The sequence below is a fragment of the Carcharhinus amblyrhynchos genome, chromosome 3 (assembly GCF_965287045.1).
Source record: "Carcharhinus amblyrhynchos chromosome 3, sCarAmb.v2.hapA, whole genome shotgun sequence".
In the NCBI taxonomy this organism is placed as follows: Eukaryota; Metazoa; Chordata; class Chondrichthyes; order Carcharhiniformes; family Carcharhinidae; genus Carcharhinus; species Carcharhinus amblyrhynchos.
The window spans coordinates 51,503,093-51,526,045 of NC_137326.1; the positions used below are offsets into that span (position 1 = coordinate 51,503,093).

At 43.2% G+C, this 22,953-nt stretch overlaps 2 protein-coding genes across 4 annotated transcripts in view; both read left to right on the plus strand.

Moving 5' to 3' along the window:
• Nucleotides 1-2,333: 2,333 nt before the first annotated feature.
• On the plus strand, nt 2,334-22,689 carry setmar (SET domain and mariner transposase fusion gene). Its single transcript, XM_080218562.1, has 2 exons — nt 2,334-2,465; nt 21,895-22,689. Exons 1-2 carry the CDS (start codon nt 2,334-2,336, stop codon nt 22,687-22,689), a joined length of 927 nt encoding a protein of 308 aa, XP_080074688.1.
• Nucleotides 2,419-22,953, plus strand: part of itpr1a (inositol 1,4,5-trisphosphate receptor, type 1a) — a 516,106-nt gene continuing 495,571 nt past the window's right edge. For all 3 annotated transcript variants that reach the window (XR_013886032.1, XR_013886033.1, XM_080184007.1), the window contains exons 1-2: nt 2,419-2,465; nt 21,895-21,961. The gene's annotated coding sequence lies outside the window, so the exon portion shown is untranslated. The remainder of the gene's footprint in view (nt 2,466-21,894; nt 21,962-22,953) is intronic.

The following is a 22,953-nucleotide window of genomic DNA, read 5'->3' on the forward strand; positions in this document are numbered from 1 at the left end:
TGTCTCTAGGGATTGGCAGCCTGGCTTTGAAATATTTCATCTATTGTATATTTCAGAAGTTTTGGGTGGGTCTACCTGTGGAAGCCATTGTTTCAATACCCAGTATTTTGCATTTTTAACGTCGCTTCCATAGACAATTACTAGTTTTGATGAGGTTCTGGATTATAGGAAATGTCTCTCTTCACACTCCCCTGAGAGTGATTTGTTTGTTTCTCACCTTCACCTTGGAATGTGCCATTGCTTTTTAAGCAGTTTGCTCTACCTCAGTTCAAATTGCAAAAATCCCAGTCATTTGAAAGTTGAAAAGAAATCATATTTTCAAAAGTAAAAGGACATAGCCTCTTAACAAAGTGTTCAATTCCCAGATAACCTGGCATCCTCTGAATATCTGCTTGTGTAAGGCGATTCAGCATTACTGGATACCAATTGTATAAGCAGAGTGTATGGACAGGATTTTGTACACCTCCCGTAGTGTATTTTGCAGTGGTGAAGGCAGCCTGCCATTGGTGATCCCACTGCTATCACCAGGGTTTCCTATTGCTTGCTATCAGGGGGACCAGAAAATCCCACCAGGAGGAACTGCCTGAAAATTCCACCCAGTATGTCAAAGATTTCCCTCTCAACTTGCTTCATTGAGTGTTTTGTTTGCGGTATCATTCACAAAAACCCAGCTTGCAGGTGCAGCAGGTGGTCAGGAAGGCGAATGGGATGCTGGCCTTCATAGCGAGGGGGATTGAATATAAAAGTAGGGAGGTCTTGCTGCAGCTGTATAGGGTATTGGTGAGGCCGCAGCTGGAGTACTGTGTGCAGTTTTGGGTGCTGCACCTGCGCAAAGATATTTTGGCCTTGGAGGGAGTGCAGAGGAGGTTTACTAGGCTGATACCGGAGTTGAGGGGGTTGAGCTATGAGGAGAGGCTGAATAAACTGGGCTTGTACTCGTTAGAGTTTAGAAGAATGAGGGGAGATCTCATTGAGACGTATAAGATAATGAATGGGATGGATAGGATAGAGGTGGAGAGACTCTTCCCGCTCAAAAAAGACAGTAGGACTAGGGGGCACAGCCTCAAGATAAAAGGGGGGCGGTTTAGAACGGAGTTGAGGAGGAACTTCTTCACTCAAAGGGTGGTGAATCTCTGGAATTTTCTGCCCATTGAAGTGGTGGAGGATGCCTCGCTAAATATTTTTAAGACGCGGGTTGATGGGTTTTTGATAAGAGAGGGGATTAAGGGTTATGGGGAGAGGGCGGGAAAGTGGAACTGAGCAGCGACAGATCAGCCATGATCTTATTGAATGGCGGGGCAGGCTCGAAGGGCTAGATGGCCTACTCCCGCTCCTATTTCTTATGTTCTTATGTTCAAAGAAATCAACTATGACTTACCCATTAGCACATTCAGTTGAGGGGTCGAGACCTCACAGACAACAGATACTCCTAGGTTGCACTGCGGACATTCTGCAGTCTGAAGTGCTGGCTTTCAGAATTAAAAGACATCAAAACAAAATCTTCTTGTTCCCTCAAGTGGATGTGATAGGTCCTGTCTATTAATTCAAAGAAAAACAAAAGAGTTCTTCCCGGTGTCCTGGCTAATATTTATCCCCCTGACCAATATCACTGAAACAAATTGCTATTTGTGTGGAGCTTGCCATGTGCAAATTGATTGTTGTGTTTCCCATGTTACAATTGTAGGCATGCTTCAAAAAGGAATTTGTTTGCTGTAAGGTTAGGGCAGACTCCGTGGTAAGCACTGCTGCCTCACAGCACCAGGGACCCAGGTTCAACTCCTGGCTTGGGATACTGTCTGTGTGGGTTTTCTCCGGGTTTTGCGATTTCCTCCCACAGTCTGAAAGACGTGTTGGTTAGGTGCATTGGCCATGCTAAGTTCTCCCCCAGTGTACACGAACAGGCGCCGGAGTGTGGTAAATAGGGGATTTTCACAGTAACTTCATTGCGGTGTTAATGTAAACCTTCTTGTAACACTAATAAATAACCTTAAAGATGTAGTTAGTGGGTCGCGCTGTGGGAAGTCGATTTATAACTGTGTCCTCCTGATGTTGAAAGTTCAGCCTGGCGCCTGCCTCTTTAAAGGAAGATCCCGCCCCTCTCTCCTGATGGACACTGGAATCCGGCACCTGATAGGACATTGGAATGAGTGACACATGTCGCTGCCAATAGGCTCGCAGGGTGGTGGGAGGGTGGGGTTTGGAGCGCGGTGACATTGTAACCCAGAGTGAGTGGAAAATGGCAACATTGAGACCGGGAGTAGCGGGAAACTGACTCCTGAAAGGTGTGAGTGAGGAGTTGGCGCCCAGCCTAGCGCTCTGTGGAACTGGGTGCAATGAACGCTGCCAGCGGTACTCAGGCACTGGGCTCAGGCCGTGTCCTGGCTCCTGATATATGCTGCGGCCTGGAGAGGCTGCCAGTGCCAGTCCTGAATGAAGTGGACAGTGACTGTCTGCCTCCCATACAGGTACATTCATTTACAGAACCCGAGGTCTGTCACATCTTATAGCGATTGCTTTAGTAGCTGCAGTGTCACCCTCTAACCAATTTAAACCCATATATATGCACAGAGGTTGTAATTTGTGTTGTGTCCAAAAACTTCTGTTTTGATCCCTATTATGACATAAATGTTCATTGAAGTTTTCAAACGTTACGTTCTACCTGAACCTTGAACTTGTAGCTAAAACCAGCCAGAAGCTATGGAAATCAAACTGGTCACAATCTCCATGGGACGAGTTCTCATTGCCAGGAGCTGGAAGCGGTGCAATAGAACCCTGAGAGCGCAGAAGGAGGCCTTCGGCCCATCGAATCTGCACCAACAACAATCCCACCCAGGCCCTATCCCTGGAACCCCGTGTATTCATCCTGCTAATCTCCCTGATACTAAGGGATAATTTAGCATGGCCAATCAACCTAACCCACACATTTTTGTAGTGTGGGAGGGAACTGTAGCACCCAGAGGAAACCCATGCAGACACAGGGAGAACATGCGCACACAGTCAACCAAGGCCAGAATTGAACCTGAAGTCCCTGGCATTGTAAGGGAACAGTGCTAACCATTGTGCTGCCATTAATCTGGATTACCAATTCAGTGACAAAACTACTACGTCACTGCATCCTCAAAAGTCACCATCAAGCTGAACAAAGCTCACAGGTACCACTATGGACAAATGGAAACATTCTATGACCTGCATTTTGATTTCGTGGCTTGGCAAGATAGTATAGAAGGTCTTTGAGTATTAGCTGTACTGACTGGAATACTGCTATATAGGTAAAGTACATGGTGCATACTAAGACAGGTGGACTTTTTGAGATTGCCCCTTGCACTGTATTGAATATCTGAAGGAATAAAGTCAGAATTGGTAAAATACATAGAATATACAGTATAGAAAAGGAACATACAACCCAACCAGTCTTTGCCATTGTTTATGTGCCACTTCAGCCTCTTGCCATCCTTCCTTAGTGGTATAGCATAGTGGTATCACTGGCCTAGTAATCTAGAGACACAGAGTAACGCTCTTTGGACCCAGGTTCAAATCCCACCATGGCATATGGTGGGATTTAAATTTAATAAAAATCTGGAAGTAAAAGACTAATGATGACCGTGCAACGATTGTTGATTGTTGCAAAAACCCATCACTAATGTCCTTTGAGGAAAGAATTTTGGCATCCTTACCTGACCTGGCCTACAATTTTTTTTTGATTCATTCATGGGATGTGGGTATTGCTGGCTGGGCCAGCGTTCATTGCACGTCCCTAATTGCCCTTGAATTGAGTGGTTTGCAAGGCCATTTTAGATGGCAGTCAAGAATCAACCATATTACTATGCTCTGGAGTCACATGATTCCAGACTGGCTGACTCTTAACTAATTGCGGAAATGGCCTTGTAAGTTCAAGGGCAATTAAGGATTGGCAACAAATGTTGCATTGAAACATAGAGAATAGAAACAGGAGTAGGCCATTTGGACCTTTGAGCCTGCTCCACCATTCATTTTGATCATGGTGGATCATCAAAATCAATATCCTGAACCTGCTTCCCTGCCGCCCCCCACCCCCCCATATCCCTTGATCCCTTAGCTATATCTAATTTCTTTTTGAAATCACACAATGTTTTGGCCTCAATTCCATTTCTGTGTTAGTGAATTCCACAGATTCACCACTCTCTGGGTGAAAAAATTTCTCCTTACCTCAGTCCTAAAACGTTTACCCCTTACCCTCAAACTATGACCCTTAGTTCTGGACTCCTGCACCATCGGGAACATTCTTTCTGAATCTACCCTCTCTAATCCTGTTGGAATTTTATAAGTTTCTATGAGATAGTCTCTCACTCTTCTAAACTTCAATGAATACAACCCTAACCCACTCAGATAAAAACAAAATACTGCGAATGTCGGGAGCTGAAACAAAAACAGAAAATGCTGGAAAATCTCAGCAAATCTGACAGCATCTTTGGAGAGGGAATAGAGCCAACATTTTGAGTCTGGATGACCCTTCATCACGTTGACAAAGGGTCACCCAGACTCAAAACATTGGCTGTATTCCCTTTCCACGGATGCAGTCTGACCTGCTGAGATTTTCCAGCGTTTTTGTTTTTGTTTATAACTGACTCAATCTCTCTTCATCTGACAGACCTGCCATCCCTCTAGAGCAAGCACATCATTCCTGAGATAAAGACATCAAATCTGCACACACTACTCCATGTATGGTTTCACCAACACCCTGTACAATAGTAGTAAAACATCCCTATTCTACACTCAAATCCTCTTGCAATGAAGGCCAACATACCCTTTGCCTTCTTTACTGCCTGCTGTACCTGTGTGCTTATTTTCAGTGACTCATGTACGTGGACAGTAAGGTCTTGCGGTGTATCCGCTCTCAATTTATATCCATTCAAATAATAATCTGCCTTCCTATTTTTGCTACTGAAGTGGATAACTTTGTGAATAAGAATTTTGAAAAATGACCACCAATGAGTCTACCTTAAGGAAGGGCCACTTCCTTAAGTATTCTGGGATGAAAATTATCTGGCCGTGGAGATTTATCCACCTTCAATCCCACCAATTTCCCCAAAACTATTTCTCTGCTAATACTGATTTCCTTCAGTTCCTCACTAAGACTTGTTTCTCGCAGAACATCTGGTAAATGAATTTTAAAAATCTGCATAGCCCTCTACTCCCTTCTCCCTCATGTGATTATATAGGCTCCCCTTAAATGCATCTATACTATTAGCCTCAACTACATTCTATGGCAATGCGATCCACATCTTCACCATTCTGCATGGGTAATGACTGTTATTCTGAATGCCCTGTCTTATTATCTTGATAGTTATAGCGATAGCTTCCAGTTTTGCTCTAACCCATAGGTGGAAACACAAACTTTCGGTCTACTTTAAATAAACTTCTCACAATTTTAAAAACTTGTCCATTTAGATCTTTATTTTCCAAATAAGATGAGATCTATAAGTGTAATACCATCTCTTTGATCTGTATTGAAATTAATTTGCCAATTCTGTGGTTTTTCTGCAAGTTTGTTAATGGTATAAGAACATAAGAACATAAGAACATAAGAAATAGGAGCAGGAGTAGGCCATCTGGCCCTTCGAGCCTGCCCCGCCATTCAATAAGATCATGGCTGATCTATCGTGGCTCAGTTCCACTTTCCCGCCCTCTCCCCATAACCCTTAATCCCCTCTCTTATCAAAAACCCATCAACCCGCTTCTTAAAAATATTTAGCGAGGCAGCCTCCACCACTTCAACGGGCAGAGAATTCCAGAGATTCACCACCCTTTGAGTGAAGAAGTTCCTCCTCAACTCCGTTCTGAACCGCCCCCCCTTTATCTTGAGGCTGTGCCCCCTAGTCCTACTGTCTTTTTTGAGCGGGAAGAGTCTTTCCACCTCTATCCTATCCATCCCATTCATCATCTTATACGTCTCAATGAGATCTCCCCTCATTCTTCTAAACTCTAACGAGTACAAGCCTAGTTTATTCAGCCTCTCCTCATAGCTCAACCCCCTCAACTCCGGTATCAGCCTAGTAAACCTCCTCTGCACTCCCTCCAAGGCCAAAATATCCTTGCGCAGGTGCGGCGCCCAAAACTGCACACAGTACTCCAGCTGCGGCCTCACCAATGCCCTATACAGCTGCAGCAAGACCTCCCTACTTTTATATTCAATCCCCCTCGCTATGAAGGTTGAAGGTCCACCCCCTTAGGTGACAGCTTATAATTCTGGATATATTAGAGTTGGTCACAAAAGCTTATATTACTCAAAAGAGCCATGTGTGTTCCCATCCAGGGAAACTGGTTAAAGCTAGTAGTTGGTCTGACTGCAGATCAAACTTAAGCCTTGCAATGAGTAGAGCTGGAGTAAGCTTGATTCAAGAGCAAATGATAGTGAGAGATTTAAGCTAATGAAAGGTATTGGCTGAGAATTATACACCACAGAAGGAGGTCATTTGGCCCATCATGCCTCTGTTGGCTTGTTGAAAGAGCTATTCAATTAGTTTCACTCCTTTTGCTCTCGTTCCAAGGCCTTGCATTTCTTTTCCACTCCAATTCCCTTTTGAAAATTCCTGATGACGCTGCTTCCAATACTCTTTTAAGGAGTGCTGTCCAGATCATCATGACTGGCTGTGTAAAAAAAGATCTCTTTTGCTGTTATCTCTCTCCAACCAACCTATTAATTTCTCCCTATCTTTACCAAGATATCTCAGAATTTTGAATATCTCCTCTTAACTCCCTTGATCGGAGGAGAACAACTGCTGCTTCTCTGAAGCCTCCAGATAATTGAAGTTCCTCATATGTGGGTACCATTCGAGTAAATCAACTCCAAAACCTTTTCAAGGCCTAGGCATCCTTGTTTATTGCTGCACTCAGTCGTAGCAAAGGTATGTGAAAAAAAGACAGGGAAATAGGCTCATTAGGGCAACGTTGATACTGTATATGAAAACAATATTCTCAGGGATTAGGGAAAGAAGGATAACAACCGAATAACAAAGTTCCTAAGAAACAAGCAAAATGGATTTAGTAGAAAGATTCTACCTGGAAAGATCTTATTTGATGTTTGAGGTGAAGTAGATCTTCCTACAATCTAATGTGTCTGATCTTTCACTAAGCTTCTGGCAAAGTTGCACATGAAAGAAATCAGAACCAATTCAAAAGCCATAGGAATTCAGAGAGAAACTAGGTAAGAACTAGGATAAAATGGGGAAGCAGTGACTGTTGGTGAGAAGTGTAAAATCCAACAGGAGGGGTAGTGGTTTATTTAGCATTATTGTCAGGACTTCAGTATGTAAATATCCTATTCTTGTAAGTCTGCATTCAATTTCTATTGAACAGGATGCATGAAGGTTAGTCGCTTTTACCAATTTAAAAATAACTATATGATTTGATTAAAAATCTAATTGTTTAAGTCGACTTAGTGAAATTCCTTAATCTACTTTGACACTGTCTTGATTTATTGAAGTGGAATATGATACATAACTCAACACAACTAAAACAGTTATTTTAGCTCAGAAGGAGGCCTTTTGGCCTATCAAGTCTGCACGGACCACAATCCCACCCAGTCCCTATCCCCATATATTTACCTCTCACCTACGCATCTCAGGACTCTTAAGGGGCGATTTTTAACATGGCCAATCAGCTTAACCTGCACATCTTTGGACTGTGGGAGGAAACTGAGCACCCGGAGGAAACCCTCGCAGACATGAGGAAAATGTGCAAACTCCACACAGACCATGACGCAAGCCGTGAATCAAACCCAGGTCCCTGGAGCCATGAAGCAGCAATGCTAACCACTGTGCTACCATGCTGCCATGGTTTAACCAAATAAGCTAACTTGTATTTATGAATAGGCGAGGAGCAGAGAAGAGAGACATTGGTGGCATTTTTATAATTTTTTTTAATAGGTTCATTGTTAGAAACCTGTTGTTTGTAAATTTACTTTTAATGACCTGGATATCAAAAACAAATCTGATGTTGCTGATGACATTAAAGTTAAGAAAAAGAGGATCTGGCTGAGGGATGGAGGATACGTTTTATTGGCTGGGAATTGTCCATCAGTGACCATATTTAAGACTGGGATAGACAGATTTTTGATCTCAGGGAATTGAGGGAGATGGAGAGTAGGTGGGAAAGTGGAGTTGAAGCCCTCATAAGAACAGGATATGGCTCTCGACTCATGGATCAACAGTTCTGACACGCTGCAGCGAAAAGCCGCACCAGCCTCCTCAGAAGATAAACACAGAACACAGCAGAGTACCCTTCATCATCCAGTACTTCCCCGGAGCGGAGAAGCTGTAACATTTTCTCCGCAGCCTTGAACATGTCATTGATGACGACTAACATCTCGCCAAGGTCAAACAGCCACACAACCTCAAACAGACCATTGTCTGCAGCAAACTACCCAGCCTTCAGGAGAACGGTGACCACGATACCACACAACCCTGCCACAGCAACCTCGGCAAAACATGCCGGATCATTAACACGGATGCCATCATCTCATGTGAGAACGCCATCCACCAGGTACACGGTACATACACCTGCAACTCGGCCAACGTTGTCTATCTGATATGCTGCAAGAAAGGATGTCCCAAGGCATGGTACATTGGGGAGACCATGCAGACTCTATGACAATGGATGAATGAACACTGTTCGACAATCACCAGGCAAGAGTGTTCTTTTCCTTTTGGGGAACGCTTCAGCAGTCACGGGCATTTGGCCTCTGATCTTCGGGTAAGCATTCTCCAAAGTGACCTTCACGACACACGACAACGCAGAGTCACTGAGCAGAGACCGATAGCCAAGTTCCGCACACATGAGGGCAGCCTCAACTGGGATCTTGGGTTCATGTCACATTATCTATAACCCCCATGACTTGCCTGGGCTTGCAAAATCTGACCAATTGTCCTGTCTGGAGACAATACACATCTCTTTAACCAGTGCTTAATCCTCTCTCCACTCACATTGTCTGCACCTGTAAGGGCTTGATTACCTGTAAAGACTCGCATTCCAACCATTATTTTGTAAATTGAGTTTGTCTTTATATGCCCTGCTTGTGAACAGACCCTGCACTCACCTGATGAAGGGCATCGCTCTGAAAGCTAGTAGCTTGTGTTACCAAATAAAGCTGCTGGACTTTAACCTGGTGTTGTGAGACTTCTTACAGTGTAGTATATATCATGGTAAACCTTGTGGCTCTGATTTGTAAGGGACACTGTGACCAAAGGTGGGTTGTGCAATGCTAGTGTAATGCAGATTTCAGCCACAGGGTGATGCCAAATAGCATTCATTGTAGTTTCAATACCAAACTAATGATAATATTGATTGACCAGAACTTTTGATTTCCTGACTATTTAAGACGTATCTTGTACAAAAACATCTCAAACAGCGGGGGATACTCAGTTCAGGTGATCCTCTGCGACATCCCATAGATCATCCTTGCCCTTGATGACAATCGGCAAGTGTCCAAGAAGGAAACATTCAGCTCTGTTCAGCTAACACTGGGTATTTAGGAACACAGATTAGCAGAGAGGACACTAGAGGTTGAGAGAAGGCAGAAGACTGTGGTAGTTTTTACCTGCAAGATCCTTTTAAAAAATTGCATGTTGAGCTTAATTTGCAACAAGGAGTAAAGAACTTTTGAAAAGACAAAATTTTATTGACCAAAACTTTATATTGTATAGAATGCATCTGGATTGTGATGGGAACGCAATTCCTTGTGACCATGCACTAATTTATGTCAACAGCCTTAGCATTTATAGGCTCATTGTAGCAGGAAGATTGTGTATAACAAAAGCAGAACAGCAGCAGATGGTGCTGTACACCAAGAAAATTGCCTTCAAGAACAGAAAACATTCACATTTCTAAAGAACCTTATCACATCTCACAGGACATCCCACAGGGATTCAGTGTGATAAATTAATTTAAAGTACAGACACTGTTATGTAAACAAGCGTGACATTCATTTGGCTCATAGCGCAGACAGCAGTGAGATAAATGACTAGTTAGTCCGTTTTTGGTTATGTTGGTTGAGGGAGGAATGTTGGAGCAGGGCGTTCTTCTGAACTGCTGTGTCAAAATGGGACCTATTACACTAGCAGAATAAACAGATGGGCTACTGGTTCAACAGGAAGGGCGGCGTCTCTGACACAGGGCTTCCAACCCTCCCGTTTTAGACAGGACTGTCCTGGAATGGGCGATTGACTCCCCCAAGCACTATGGACTCTGACAACGCAGAAGATGTGGTCCAAAAACAAATTATTGAGGGTGTTGGAAATCTGAAATAAAAACAAAGGAATGCTGTAAATTTTTAGCAGGGCAGGCAGTGTTTGTGGAGAGTGGAAAAGAGTTAACATAGTCACTGACTTTTTATTTGACTTGAAGAAAGATAGAAATTTAAGAGCTTTTAAGTCAGAAGAGGGAAGAGGGCAGGAAGAACAAATGGTAAGGTCTTTATAGGATGGCAGGAAAGAGAGAGGAAATGACAACGAGGTTTCGTGATGCAGCAGCCATGGAATGGATATAGCAATGAAACAAAGATAGGGTATGAATTGCTGTACAGCAGCCACCTGAATGCAATCTTAAGGCATAAAGAAACAAGCCAACAAACAAAACTTAAAAAAGAGCCCGCAGAGAATAAGATGGAGGCAGAGGCTGGCAGAGGTTATAATCTAAAATGGTTGAACTCAGTATTGAATCCAGAAGGCTATAGAGTGCCAAGATGAAAGATGAGGTACTGTTCCTCAATCTTGCATTGGCCTTCATTGGAACACTGTAGGAAGCCATGAACAGAAAGACCAGAGAAGGAACAAGAAATGTGGGCTGCTTGAGGAGAATTAAAATGACCAGCTGCTGTAAGCTTGGGGTCATGCTTGCAGGAATGGAGGTGTTCCACCGAGTGGTCACCCGGTTTAGGTTTGGTCTTTTCGATGTAGAGGAGGAAATGGTACTTGTATGATCAGTGCATACACAGGATTCTTCCTCCCTGTTGTGCCTAGTAAGCAAATCATGTTGTCTGGGACCTGCTGATACCTGTCCTGTTCTGAATGGGTTGCTACATTGCTGTTCGTGAGAAGGTGGCACTGGGTCCAACAGAAAACGTCAGGAGAGAGTAATTAGGAGGAAAGAGAAATAAATTGGAGACAGAAACACAAAAACCTCCAATTCGCTCCTCAACTTCCAATCATTGGCTTCCTTCTTCCAGTCCTGTCTGCTACTCCAATCACAGATTCAATCTCTGGAGGAGCAGCACAATAGGGAGGGAAAGAAGCCGTGATTGGAGGAGCTGTAGCAACTAGCATGGGAAGACACAGAGGATGGGATTTACTGGCTGCACTTGTCCCAAGGCTGGAAAATCCCATCTGAGGTCAACAGACCTTTGCACAATCTGTGTTCCCCCCACTATGATTCCCGTGGTGGGTGGGATGGGAAAATTCCAAGCAGAATCTGTGATTGGCGTAGCATCTCTTCACAGATTCTGTCACTTGTGTGCTCATTGCTCCTCCAATTGCCGCTCTGCATTATCTCTCAGCTCCAACCTATGCTTGGAATTTCAGTTGATCAACTTCATTTGGACTGTGGAGCCAGTGGATGTTGGAGATGTCGTTAGAATGACGGAATTCGAAAACCTAAATATCTGAAATCTGCCAAACGGTGGAAATTTCTCATTCTTGCGAGAGATGCATACGTAAGCCAAGGAAAACTCCAGTGGTGGAGAGCTTTGGGAATTAAGGTCCAAAGTCACCCATTCTTCCAAACGTATTACACTCACCACAAGTCTTTAAATTATCCGTGGTTTCTCCCTTTTATTCAAGAGAATTGACCATTGTGGGAGTGGGAGTAAGTGGGCTGTGGACAGGGTGGTGGCATCAAGGTAAAACAAAATGGCAGTGAGATGGGGATTGGCATAATGGTTGCATGTTACTGATGGCTTGTTCTTTTTGGGTACATTATGCTAGCAATGGCACTTTGTATTTTTATTTGTGCTGCCCTTGTTGTTATGACATGAAAACTGATCTCATTAATTTCAATCCACTCAAACTGAAGAATGGGTGACATATTTATCTGTCTCACTTTCTTTCCTGTCTGCCTTTATCTTCCAGTTTTGCTGTACCTGGTTTATCTTCTGAGTTTGCCCAGAGGAATGAAATGACCATCTCCTACCTACACGGTTCTAGGTCCTACTTGCATTCAGTTTGGCCTGTTTCCTTGTGAGCTTGAGTCCATCAGCACCAAGCTATCAATTATTTGGCAGTTAATTCGCAATCTGATTCAGATGTCCTAAGTGTGCCTGCTGTGATGGATGGAAGTACTGCACTGGGAGAATAGGAGGCAATCTCCCAAGGATCATTATCAAGACACTTTGCTGGGGCTGAGTTTTAACACACTTCATTCCACTCAAATTTATTCTGATCCAGCTGTATCATGCAGCAGTGTATTTGCCGTTCTTTGTCAGAATGAAATTACTTCTTTTTGTTGGAAAGAAATTGGAAAGGAAGAAAAAGACCATGCTGGCCTTTGCGCTCCTCCTACCTCATTTTTGTAACCTCCAATTCTTTATCGACTTCCTCTTCTCAACAAGACAGTAGCTGAGTGTTATCCAATTGATATTGGACCTTGATCTTATCATTCTGCTCATGCCTTTGTGTTTTGTGTTATTTGAAAGATAACAAGCTTGCTTGAATTTTTCCAAGAGCTCACCCTCTTTACCCAGAGGGTGGTGAGGGATTGGAATGCCCTGCCTGCTGCAGTTGTAAATGCGCCTAGTTTGGGGGCGTTTAAGAGGTCTGTGGACAGGTTTATGGACGAAAAGGGATTGGTTTAGGTTAGTGGGTCATTGTTATTGTTTTTTTTTAACTGGTCGGCGCAACATCGTGGGCCGAAGGGCCTGTTCTGCGCTGTAATGTTCTATGTTCTATGTTCACATATTTCTGCAGATGCCATTTGTATTTTCCTGTCTTCTCCCAGAGTCTTCCTCCCCTCACTCCTGGAAGATTTACTTTTCTATGGTGTGTCTCAGGAGTGTGAACTCAGGATGGTCCACAGTAGGTTTCAGCCAATTGAGATCTTTTGAAGCATGTTTATTGTTGTAATGTAGGAAATGCAGATGCCAATTTGTGCTCAGCAATCTCCTACAAATAACAGTGAATGATCAGATAATCTGTTTTACTAATGTTGGCTAAAGGATTATTATTATTTGGCAGATCACTGAGTGTTCACCCTTGCTTTTATTCAAACAGAATCATAGGATATTTTATTTCCTTCCAAGAGGGCAGAGAAGGCCTCAATTTCATGGTTCATTCGAAAAACAGCACTTCTGACAGTGAGGCACACCCTTAGTTTGCACTGGAGTGTCAGCCTGGATTTACGTGCCAAAGCTTCCAGAGTGGTACATGAACCCTCAATCTCCTGAGTGAGATCTGACTTCGTGACTAGCTGAACCACAGCTGACATCTGAATCAGATAAATGGGTAAAGAGGTGAAGGAGATTAACAATATACTATGGGTACAGTAAGGGGAGGAGAGAAAGAGGCTGACAGACTGTCATCGGGTGATGTCGAGTGTGAGAGTAGAGATAACCGCACAGGAATTCCTGTAGGACTGTGGCTAAGTTCTGCTGCATGAATTGTGGTCTGAGAGGCTGATAGAAGCAGATTCAATCGTTAACTCGTGTATATTTGGCAAGGCACTACTTGCAGAGGAATGGGACCAATTGGATGGGTCTCTCTTTCAAAGAGCCAGCACAGGGATGATGAACTGAATGGCTGTCTCCTGTGCTGTAAGATTCGATAAGGTTTGAAGAACTTTACACTCTTATCCTGACCATCACGTTGTTGCTGGTGGACTTGTGAGACTTTGGTGCTTATTGGCTGGCCCTTCAGGCAGCTTGTGTGGTGGTGATGACATCTGAAGCTACAAACCACACTTGCACTGGTGACAACTTTTGAGTTTCGCGTACAGTATCTAAACTGTCAGTCAACCACTTGCAGCATCCTGTTGGAGCAAGGCAGCAACATTGGTGACATATGCAATGTGACTGCAGGGCCAGGGAAGCTAGCTGCCTGAGGACAAAATATCAGAGACTTTAATCCCTAAACTAAGCTAAAACGACACAACAAAACAACACGACCAGAGGTGTTAAATATCAATAATATACACTAATAATGACAGAAACATGGAAGACTGAAAATTAGATGAGGGAATTGTGGGGATTCAATTGTAAGCAAGAGGAGTGAATAAACCAGTTCTGCTTCAGTCCATTACACTGAATTGCACTTCTCTTCCAAGAAATGCAACAATAGAAATTAAAATGTATTTGCATTCCAGGTCAGCATCAATATGAAGAGTCTTAGCACTTTTGCTCTTCCTGGCTGACTATCAGGTGACACCGACTGATTAGCACTGCTGCCTCTCAGCGCCAAGGACTTGGGTTCGATTTTTGGCTTGGGTCGCTGTCCGTACAATGTCTACACGTTCTCTCTGTGTCTATGTAAGTTTCCTCCAGGTGCTCCAGTTTCCCCCCCACAGTCTCACAGACATGATGGTTAAGCCATACTAAATTCTCCCTCTGTGTACCTGAACAGGTACTGGAGTGTGGCAACTAGGGAATTTTCACAGTAACTTCATTGCAGTGTTAATATAAGCCTACTTGTGACACTAATAATAAATTTTAAAAAATCACAGAGCGCCTCAAAGCAAGTGATAAGTTCAGACATGCAAGAAAGAAAGAGACTCATATTGATAGTGTTTTTCACAAACATCCCAAAGTGCTCTATAATAAATGAAGTACTTTTTAAGTCATAGAGTCGTAGACGTTTACAGCATGGAAACAGGCCCTTTGGCCCAACTTGTCTATGCCGCTGTTTTTTTAAACCCCTAAGCTAATCCCAATTGTCTGTATTTGGCCCATATCTCTCTATACCCATCTTAGCCATGTAATTATCTAAATGCGTTTTAAAATACTAAATTGTACCCACCTCTACTACTACCTCTGGCAGCTTGTTCCAGACACTCACCACCCTCTGTGTGAAAAAATTGCTCCTCTGGACCCTTTTGTATCTCTCCCCTCTCACCTTAAACCTATGTCCTCTAGTTTTAGACTTCCCTATCTTTGGGAAAAGAGGTTGACCATCTAGCTGATCTGCGCTCCTCATTATTTTATAGACCTCTATAAGATCACCCCTCAACCTCCTACGCTCCAGTCTATACAGCCTCTCCTTATAACTCAAACCATCAACTCCCGGTAGCATCCTAGTAAATCTTTTCTGCACACTTTCTAGTTTAATAATATTGTACTGGAGCTGGGCTAAACTCTCTGTGACTCAGGGTTCCAGACCCCTCACAGGAAGCATGAACTATTTGGGAAGTTTTTGAAAGGTGAGTTCAAGAAGTCTTGTCCATAGCCTCCATGCCTTTTTGATGCCCCCTCAATGGCGTCTATTTCCCCTCTATGCCCATTCGTCTAGTACTCACTATGTATTGGACCAATGAACCACAAAAAATTGGCAAGTGTTGAAATGCTGAGAAAAGGATCTCCCATTCAGAAATCTTCTTTGAAATAAATTGCTGCTCCTGAAGGTCTTCGAAAGTGTCAACCTGATATGGCAATTATAATAATAGTAAAAGAAGCTTAACCCACTTCACACTTCTCAGTCTTGTCCAAATAAACATAGAGATATGGAGATAGAGATTACAGAAAAAAATAACTTTTTCGAACCAAAAAAAGGCGAACAATGAAGTAAACACCCCATTTAGTTGTCAAAACAGAACCCCTTTTCAAGCTTATGCATTTGTGAGTCTTGGAGCTCAGCCAAGCATTGGGAATGAGTACAGGGGAGATTTCCCAGATGGCTTTCTAACCAGCTCACCTTGGCACAGCTCCACCACTGTAACCCCCTGTGATCGGCTGCCAAGGTTGGTAGGACCGACCTGCCCCTGCCCTCAACCCCCAACTCCCACCCCCCACCCCACATCCTCTGCCCCACCCCGAGTGAAGACTGATCATAATGGGGCCCTTTAAACCAACTGGAGCTACCCCTCCTGGTTGTGAAAATACAACCTATTTTGCTCAGTGTAAACCGCTAACTTAGTGAATCAATAATGACCATTGACCGCATTAATGAGGAATTGGCCATGAGTTTGGCAGCAATTTTGTTTGACATACTCAATGCTCTGTAAAGAATGGAATAAGAATGGTCATACTTATTGAACTTTTGCATGAGCTTTCGAACTCTCAGCCACAGAACTGCACCCTAAGATTTCTTGAGCTGTCACCATTTCAATCCTCTGCTCTAGGCGACCCGTGATGGCAGAAACTGCCAGAGGGCTGTCCCATTAAACCCTCCGTATCAAGTCTATCAACAGTCAGAATTCAGCAGCTATCCATCCATTACCATAAGGCGATGGTGTTTAGGGGAGATAGGGGTAGCCCACTCCTTAACGATAATGGGATGACTACCTTTTGATGGGAACGGGGGAATGATGGGTTGGGATTGGCCCCACAACTCTCACAAAAACTTTGATTAGGCTTTGTTTAAAAATTAATGTCCATGAGGGAGAAACTCCTAGCACTGGGCAAGAAGATCCTCATAGGAAGAGAGGGCAAATCAGCAACGTAGTTTGCAGAAACATAGGCTGACAATTCTGTGTTTAAAAATGTGAGTTTTCTTTCTGTTTATTCATAGAATTAGAGAATCATACATTGCAGAAGGAGGCCATTCAGCTCACCGACTAAATCCCACCCAGGCCCCATAACCCCATGCATTTACCTGAGCTAGTCCCTGACACTCGGGTCAATTTAGCATGGCCAGTCCACCTAACCTGCACATCTTTGGAGTGTGGGAGGAAACTGGAGCAACTGGACGTGGAACACGGAGAGAACATGCAGACTCTGCACAGACAGTGACCTCAGCTAGAAAGTGTGTTGCTAGCTAGCCCAGAGTTACTCCAATTCTCTTCCCACTCCTATTGGTGCACTAAGATTTCCATCTCTTTCCAGACCTAGTGATTTCCAGAACAGGCCACTAGTCTGTCACCAGTGGTTTATAGTTTGAAGAGCGCATCAAGTGTGGCTGACCAGGACTGGGATTCTCCCCAAAAAATTCAAAGCCCACAATTCGCGTGAAAATGGGGGCAGCGCCTTTGATTCTTTGAGTGTGATTTTCAGGTTGTATCTCCCACAGTCTGGCCAGCCCCATACTCCTACATTGCTGCCCCTCTGACACCACCCCCCCTCCACAACCTGATCACTGGCCAGCCCCACAACCCCCGCATCGCGGCCCGTATGACCCCACCATAGCCTGATCGCTAGCCAGTCCCACAATAACCGCATTGCTGCCCTTCTAACCCCGCCCCCCCTCCCCACACAGCCTGATCGCTGGCCAGTTGCACAAACACTGCGTTGCTGCCAGTCTAACTCCTCCCTCAGCCTGATTGCTGGCTACCCGAAGTGCATTCATAATGCTATTTGAGGGATTTGCAATTTGGCAGTCAATGTGTTTGGTCATGTTACAAACGCACCTTCCCTGGGCATCAAATCCTGGAGTGGGACTCGAACCCAGAGCTTCTGGCCCAAAGGCAGGGACGCCACCCACTGTGCCACAAGATCACCCCACAGTCACTGTTCATTTTGAATTGTCCTGTGAAGATGTTTTAATGGATAATTAATCGGCACGTTACTTCAGAAGGTGCGGGACTGGAGTGGTGTGAATGGTGGTAGAAAACAGGACAGCTAATTTGTACACAGCAAACTTCCACAAACAGCAATGTGACAGTGATCAGATCATCTGTTTTAATGATGTTAGTTCAGGGTCAGGACATTTCATTACCACTGTGCCAAAATCTAGGAACTGCCTATCTCACAGCCCTGTGGGAATACCATAAGGACCACAGCACAGGTACACTGGCCACTTGAGCAGTGTATTCTTGCTTGTGTATGAATGAACATGCTGCACTTGCATCCTCCAAATTAATCAATTTAACCATGATAGTTTTGTGCCACCATTCGGATTCTTGACGATTATTAAATAGAAATCAATTGGACAAGACTAGGATGCAGACTGTTTAACATTTTACCAGGCTTTCGTGAGAAATCCAGTTCCCATCTGAGTGTCTGAAATGGGGATTCATCACTTTGCTATCACCTGATAGACACAAAACTATTGTGGTTGTTCTGAATCGACTTTTGCTACCTTCAGTTATATTTAACTGCACATGAGCAGAATCCAATACTTCAGAAAAAATTGTTAGAATTAGCATTATGGTTGGCCTACTGTTAGTCTAAATGGATTCAGTGGTAACATTCAAAATAGAATTAAATGCCTACTTGCAACAGAAACATTTTGCAGGACCATTGGGAAAATGTGGCCGGGGGAGACAGGGGTGGGGGGGGTGGTGGGGGAAGCTGGATATAGGACTAATTGGACAGCTTTTCCCATTTCTGACTGATGCCTCTTGCTTCCCACAAAGAATGATTGGCTCCTGGAATGAACTCTCAGTCAGAATAATGGAGGTAAAATTCACAGAATCATTCAAAACAGTCAGGATGAAGATTTTAGCATCTTCCTAGGCGAACTAGGATGGACTGAACAACCTTTCTGAGCTGTAGTTGTTTAATGTGATCCTATCAGATGTCTGGACCGATTGGAGGAGAATATGTGTGAGTTTACAATTGAAGAGTTAGCAACCTATGGGATAGTAGCCACCTCCTGTGATAGCAGGTTGCCAAAAGGTCATTTTACCTCTGAGACTAGAGATGGAACAGAGACTGTTGAGATAAAATAAAATGCATCCATTAGCGGTAAATGTAATAAGCAAAATAAGTGCTAACACCACCAGGCAGCATAAAAAATATGAGGTAACTGAATGCCAAAAGAATGAAACACTTGCATTTACATATCACTTTCCACAGCTTTAAGCTGTCCCAGTGCTTTACTACCAATGAAATGTAGCTTCTTGTGTAATGTAGGAAAAGTGACAACACATTTGTTCACAGCAAAGTCCCACAAACAACAATATGATCAATGCCCAGAAAATCTGTTCTAATAATGTGGCAGTTTGCTAGGTATCAATAGGATTGATAGTGTGGCAAATGGAAACATATTGGTGTAAATGAAGGGACTCTTTGAAGTTGGGTTTAACCCACATTGTGGCAGCACTGAATGCTGCATCATGAATGCACCCTATTAGTTATACCTGACCTGCTGTGCTGACCTGGAGTCAAAAGTGGAGTCTCCACTCTACAGCGCGAATCTTATTTTCACTGGACCGAAGATTATCTCATTGAATGCCTACAGTACAGAAGGAGGCCATTCGGCTCATCAAATCTGCAGCGACCACATCCCACCCACACCCTATTCCTGTAACCCTGCACATTTATCCTGCTAATCCCCTGACACTAGGGTCAATTGGCCAATCAACCTACCCATACATCTTGGGGTTGTGGGAGGAAACCAGAGCACCCAGAGGAAACCCACACAAGCACAGGAAGAAAGGGCAAACATGACAGCTCAGTGACTATCACTGTTTGCTTTGCAGATACATGGATTTGGGCCGGTGTCTGTGGGAGTTTGCACATTCTCCCCTTGATTGTGTGGGTTTTCTCCGGGTGCTCCGGTTTCCTCCCACATCCCAAAAACATGCTCTTAGGCTGATTGGTGTAACAAATTGTCCCTAAATTAGTCTTCCCTCAATCTTCCCCAGTAGGTGTATACAAAGGTCATGGGTAGAGGAGGGCACTCATAATTTTAAAATGGCGGCGCAGGCTCATTGGGCCAAAGGGCCTGTTTCCCGTGCTGTGTTGTTCTTTGTTCTTTGTCCACATGGACAGTGATCCGAGGCCGGAATCGAACCTGAGTCCCTGGCGCTGTGAAGCAGCAGTGCGAACCACTGTGCCACATACTGCCCAATACAAAAACAAACTGTTGCCAGTCTATCAGCAAACCAGCAGGTTGATGACGCAATGTTAAAATGGTCTTTTCTCAGTGCTTGTAATCCCGGCTGTTTCTTGGGATCCTATTTCTATCTCTCAAAATCTTCAGATCTCACATCAGGATTGGGATCTATTATCAAGTGAGCGGCTGTCCCATCTGATCTGATGGAATTGAATGCAAGGTGCAAGAGCAAATCTTTCCCGTTTTTCCCCCGAGTTGTGAATTGATTGAAGATGGGTCATAGGGGGAGGAACGCTGGCCACTGCTTTTTGTCAAGTCCTGAATTAACTGAAAGATGCACATTTCACAAATCCAGTCACTTTGTCTCACATTGGCAACTCCACCCATAATGACTGGGTATGGAAAATGCCACTCAAATAAAATTGACGGCGAAGCAAAGGACATGGCTATTAAAACAAAGTATAAATATGTATACATCGCTATTGGTACAATTCATAAAATAATAATCTAAACCATCCCTTCATTACACTGTCACTGTGTCATTCTCTCTTCCACCTTCTTCCTTTGGGAAAAGATAGAAAAGTTTGTGGTCATGTACCAACCGACTCAAGAACAGCGTCTTCCCTGCAGACTTTTGAATGGACTAGAGAAAGTTGATCTTTCTCTGCACCCCAGCTATGACTGTAACACTACATTCTGCACACTCTCGTTTCATTCTCCATGAACGGTATGCTTTGTCTGTATAGCACGCAAGAAACAATACTTTTCACTGTATGTTAATACATGTGACAATAATAAATCAAATCAAATTGTTACAATTAATTTTACTTTGTGTAGCAGATAAAATAATGTTTGGTTTCCTATAGCTATCATAATCTTTCAAAATCCAGAATTGATTTGAATTTTGGAATTTTATTAAATGTAGTCACAGTTCCTGGTACATGGATTTCCAAATCTTATTTCCTTTTGCATTATTTATACTTGTGGTGATGAATACAGGTCACCTTGACTCATGTTTCCTACAATGAATGCTTAGTTTTTAAAAAATTTTATCCTCCCCAGTGCACTGGACATATTCTGACTTTTTTAATAGCAATCTCTACAATGCACAACCTCCTTTCACAAAGTGTAAATGTGCACACGGAAACTTGGATTATATCCAGTTCATAATTTTCTCCTTTCCCCAGTTTCTCCCTTTTCCAAGTAAAGGGGGACTGTCTCCCGGGGTTGATATGCTGGCCTGCTTTCACACTTCATTTAATGGATATAGCAATTCATATGGAGCCTAGGGACGAACCATGACAGGCCAAGGGCATTTATCTGAAAGCCATATTTACATAAGTTAATTAAGGCCAAGATTATTAAGTTCTTGTTGAGAGACACCGAGATCCAGATTCAGAAATGGGTAATGAATTCTCAGGAAGCTGGAATCTAATGCTCCCTTGGTCATGCTGCTGTAATTTTAATTTAAGGGAGGGAGCAATCTTGGCTTTATAGGTCATGAGGTGTTGGTGATGAGATGTGCAGTGAGGTACTTGGGGATTTTGTTACTCAACTTATTGTGTTTGACAATAATTAGAATCCTTAATTTTATACATTGTTACATTGTCTTTTTTTTATACACACAATACTTTTTGCTGAAAGGTTTATTCTGATAGTAATAAAGTGACTTCATTGTGAGTAGATGCTACCTGTCTTTTGTTTGAGTAGCTGGATGTTGAATTCCCAAATGCTAGTGTCTGGACAAAGTATCGGCTGGATGAATTTAAGCAGCATTTAAATGTACAAAACTTCTTACAAAAAAGTTATCTTTGGTGCTGTGCCTTATTTGGACTTGACTTGTGAAGTATTCTAACTCATCTTTGTAACAAACAGGAAAGTGTTAAATAACTTGGTTTCTCCCCTTTGCTCGCTAAGTAGGATTTGTGAAAAATGTACAGCTCTTCTGAAGGAGGAAGGCGATTGTGAAATTATTTTCTCTTATGCGTGTTTTATTTTCATCTTGCAGTACACACCTGAAAATGTGGCTGGACCAGGAGAAGATCTTGATCCTACTGAAATAACTCTCCCAGGATGTGAGTGCTTAGCTTCTTCTTGTGAGCAGGATACCTGCACATGTCTGCAATGCTACCTAAGAGCTTATGATGAAAACCTTTGTCTCGTGGATTTTAAGGAGATGAGCTACTCTAGGCCAGTGTTTGAGTGTAACGTTATGTGCAAGTGCAGTGAGGACTGCCAGAACAGACTTGTCCAAAGAGGCCTCACTTTTAAACTGCAGGTGTTCAAGACCTCCAAGAAGGGATGGGGCCTTCGCACTCTGGAACCAATTAGGAGAGGGAGATTTGTGTGTGAGTATAGTGGTGAAGTCATTAGTTTGTCAGAAGCCAGCAGACGAATTCAATCCCAAACTTCTGTTGACATGAACTATATCATAGCTGTGAGAGAACACCTGAGCAATGGAAAAGTACTGGAGACGTATGTTGACCCTACCCACATTGGCAATGTTGGCCGATTCCTCAACCATTCCTGTGATCCCAATCTGTACATGGTTCCTGTCCGTGTCAACTCCCTGATTCCAAGGTTGGCTCTTTTTGCAACTCGTAATATTGCAGCTGAGGAGGAACTGTCATACGATTATTCTGGAAAGTTTAACAATCTTCAGAAGGAAGGGACAGCTAAAGAAAGGTCCAGCGGAGGGCCTTGTGCCCTGAAATCATGTTACTGTGGTGCGCAGTCATGCACTGGCTTTCTGCCTTTTGACAGTTCACTCTATAATCCGACGGACAAATGGAATGTGATCTAATCAGTGGTTTATTACATTTGGCTTTGTAGTTATGGACATTGTTGCTGCAATGTTTGCAGTTTGCTCTGCAGTGTGGTATACATCTTTAGTTTGTTTATAACTGACCACAGATTCTATGTAGCCATTTGTTTAGTTTACAGTAAATACACTTCAGTGAGATATTTCAGTGACCATTTTCTTTAAGCTTTTAGGATAATATGGATCCTTCGATCAGAGAATGGTTAATTCATTTGCTGTTATGAATAAGCATTCAAGTAAATGTGG

What these genes read in the sequence shown, in the direction of transcription:
- setmar (XM_080218562.1), top strand. Translation starts at nt 2,334, where the DNA reads ATGAACGCTGCCAGCGGTACTCAGGCACTGGGCTCAGGCCGTGTCCTG. An exon ending in ACTGTCTGCCTCCCATACAG is followed by an intron (nt 2,466 to 21,894) that starts GTACATTCATTT and finishes TTCATCTTGCAG; the next exon opens with TACACACCTGAAAATGTGGC.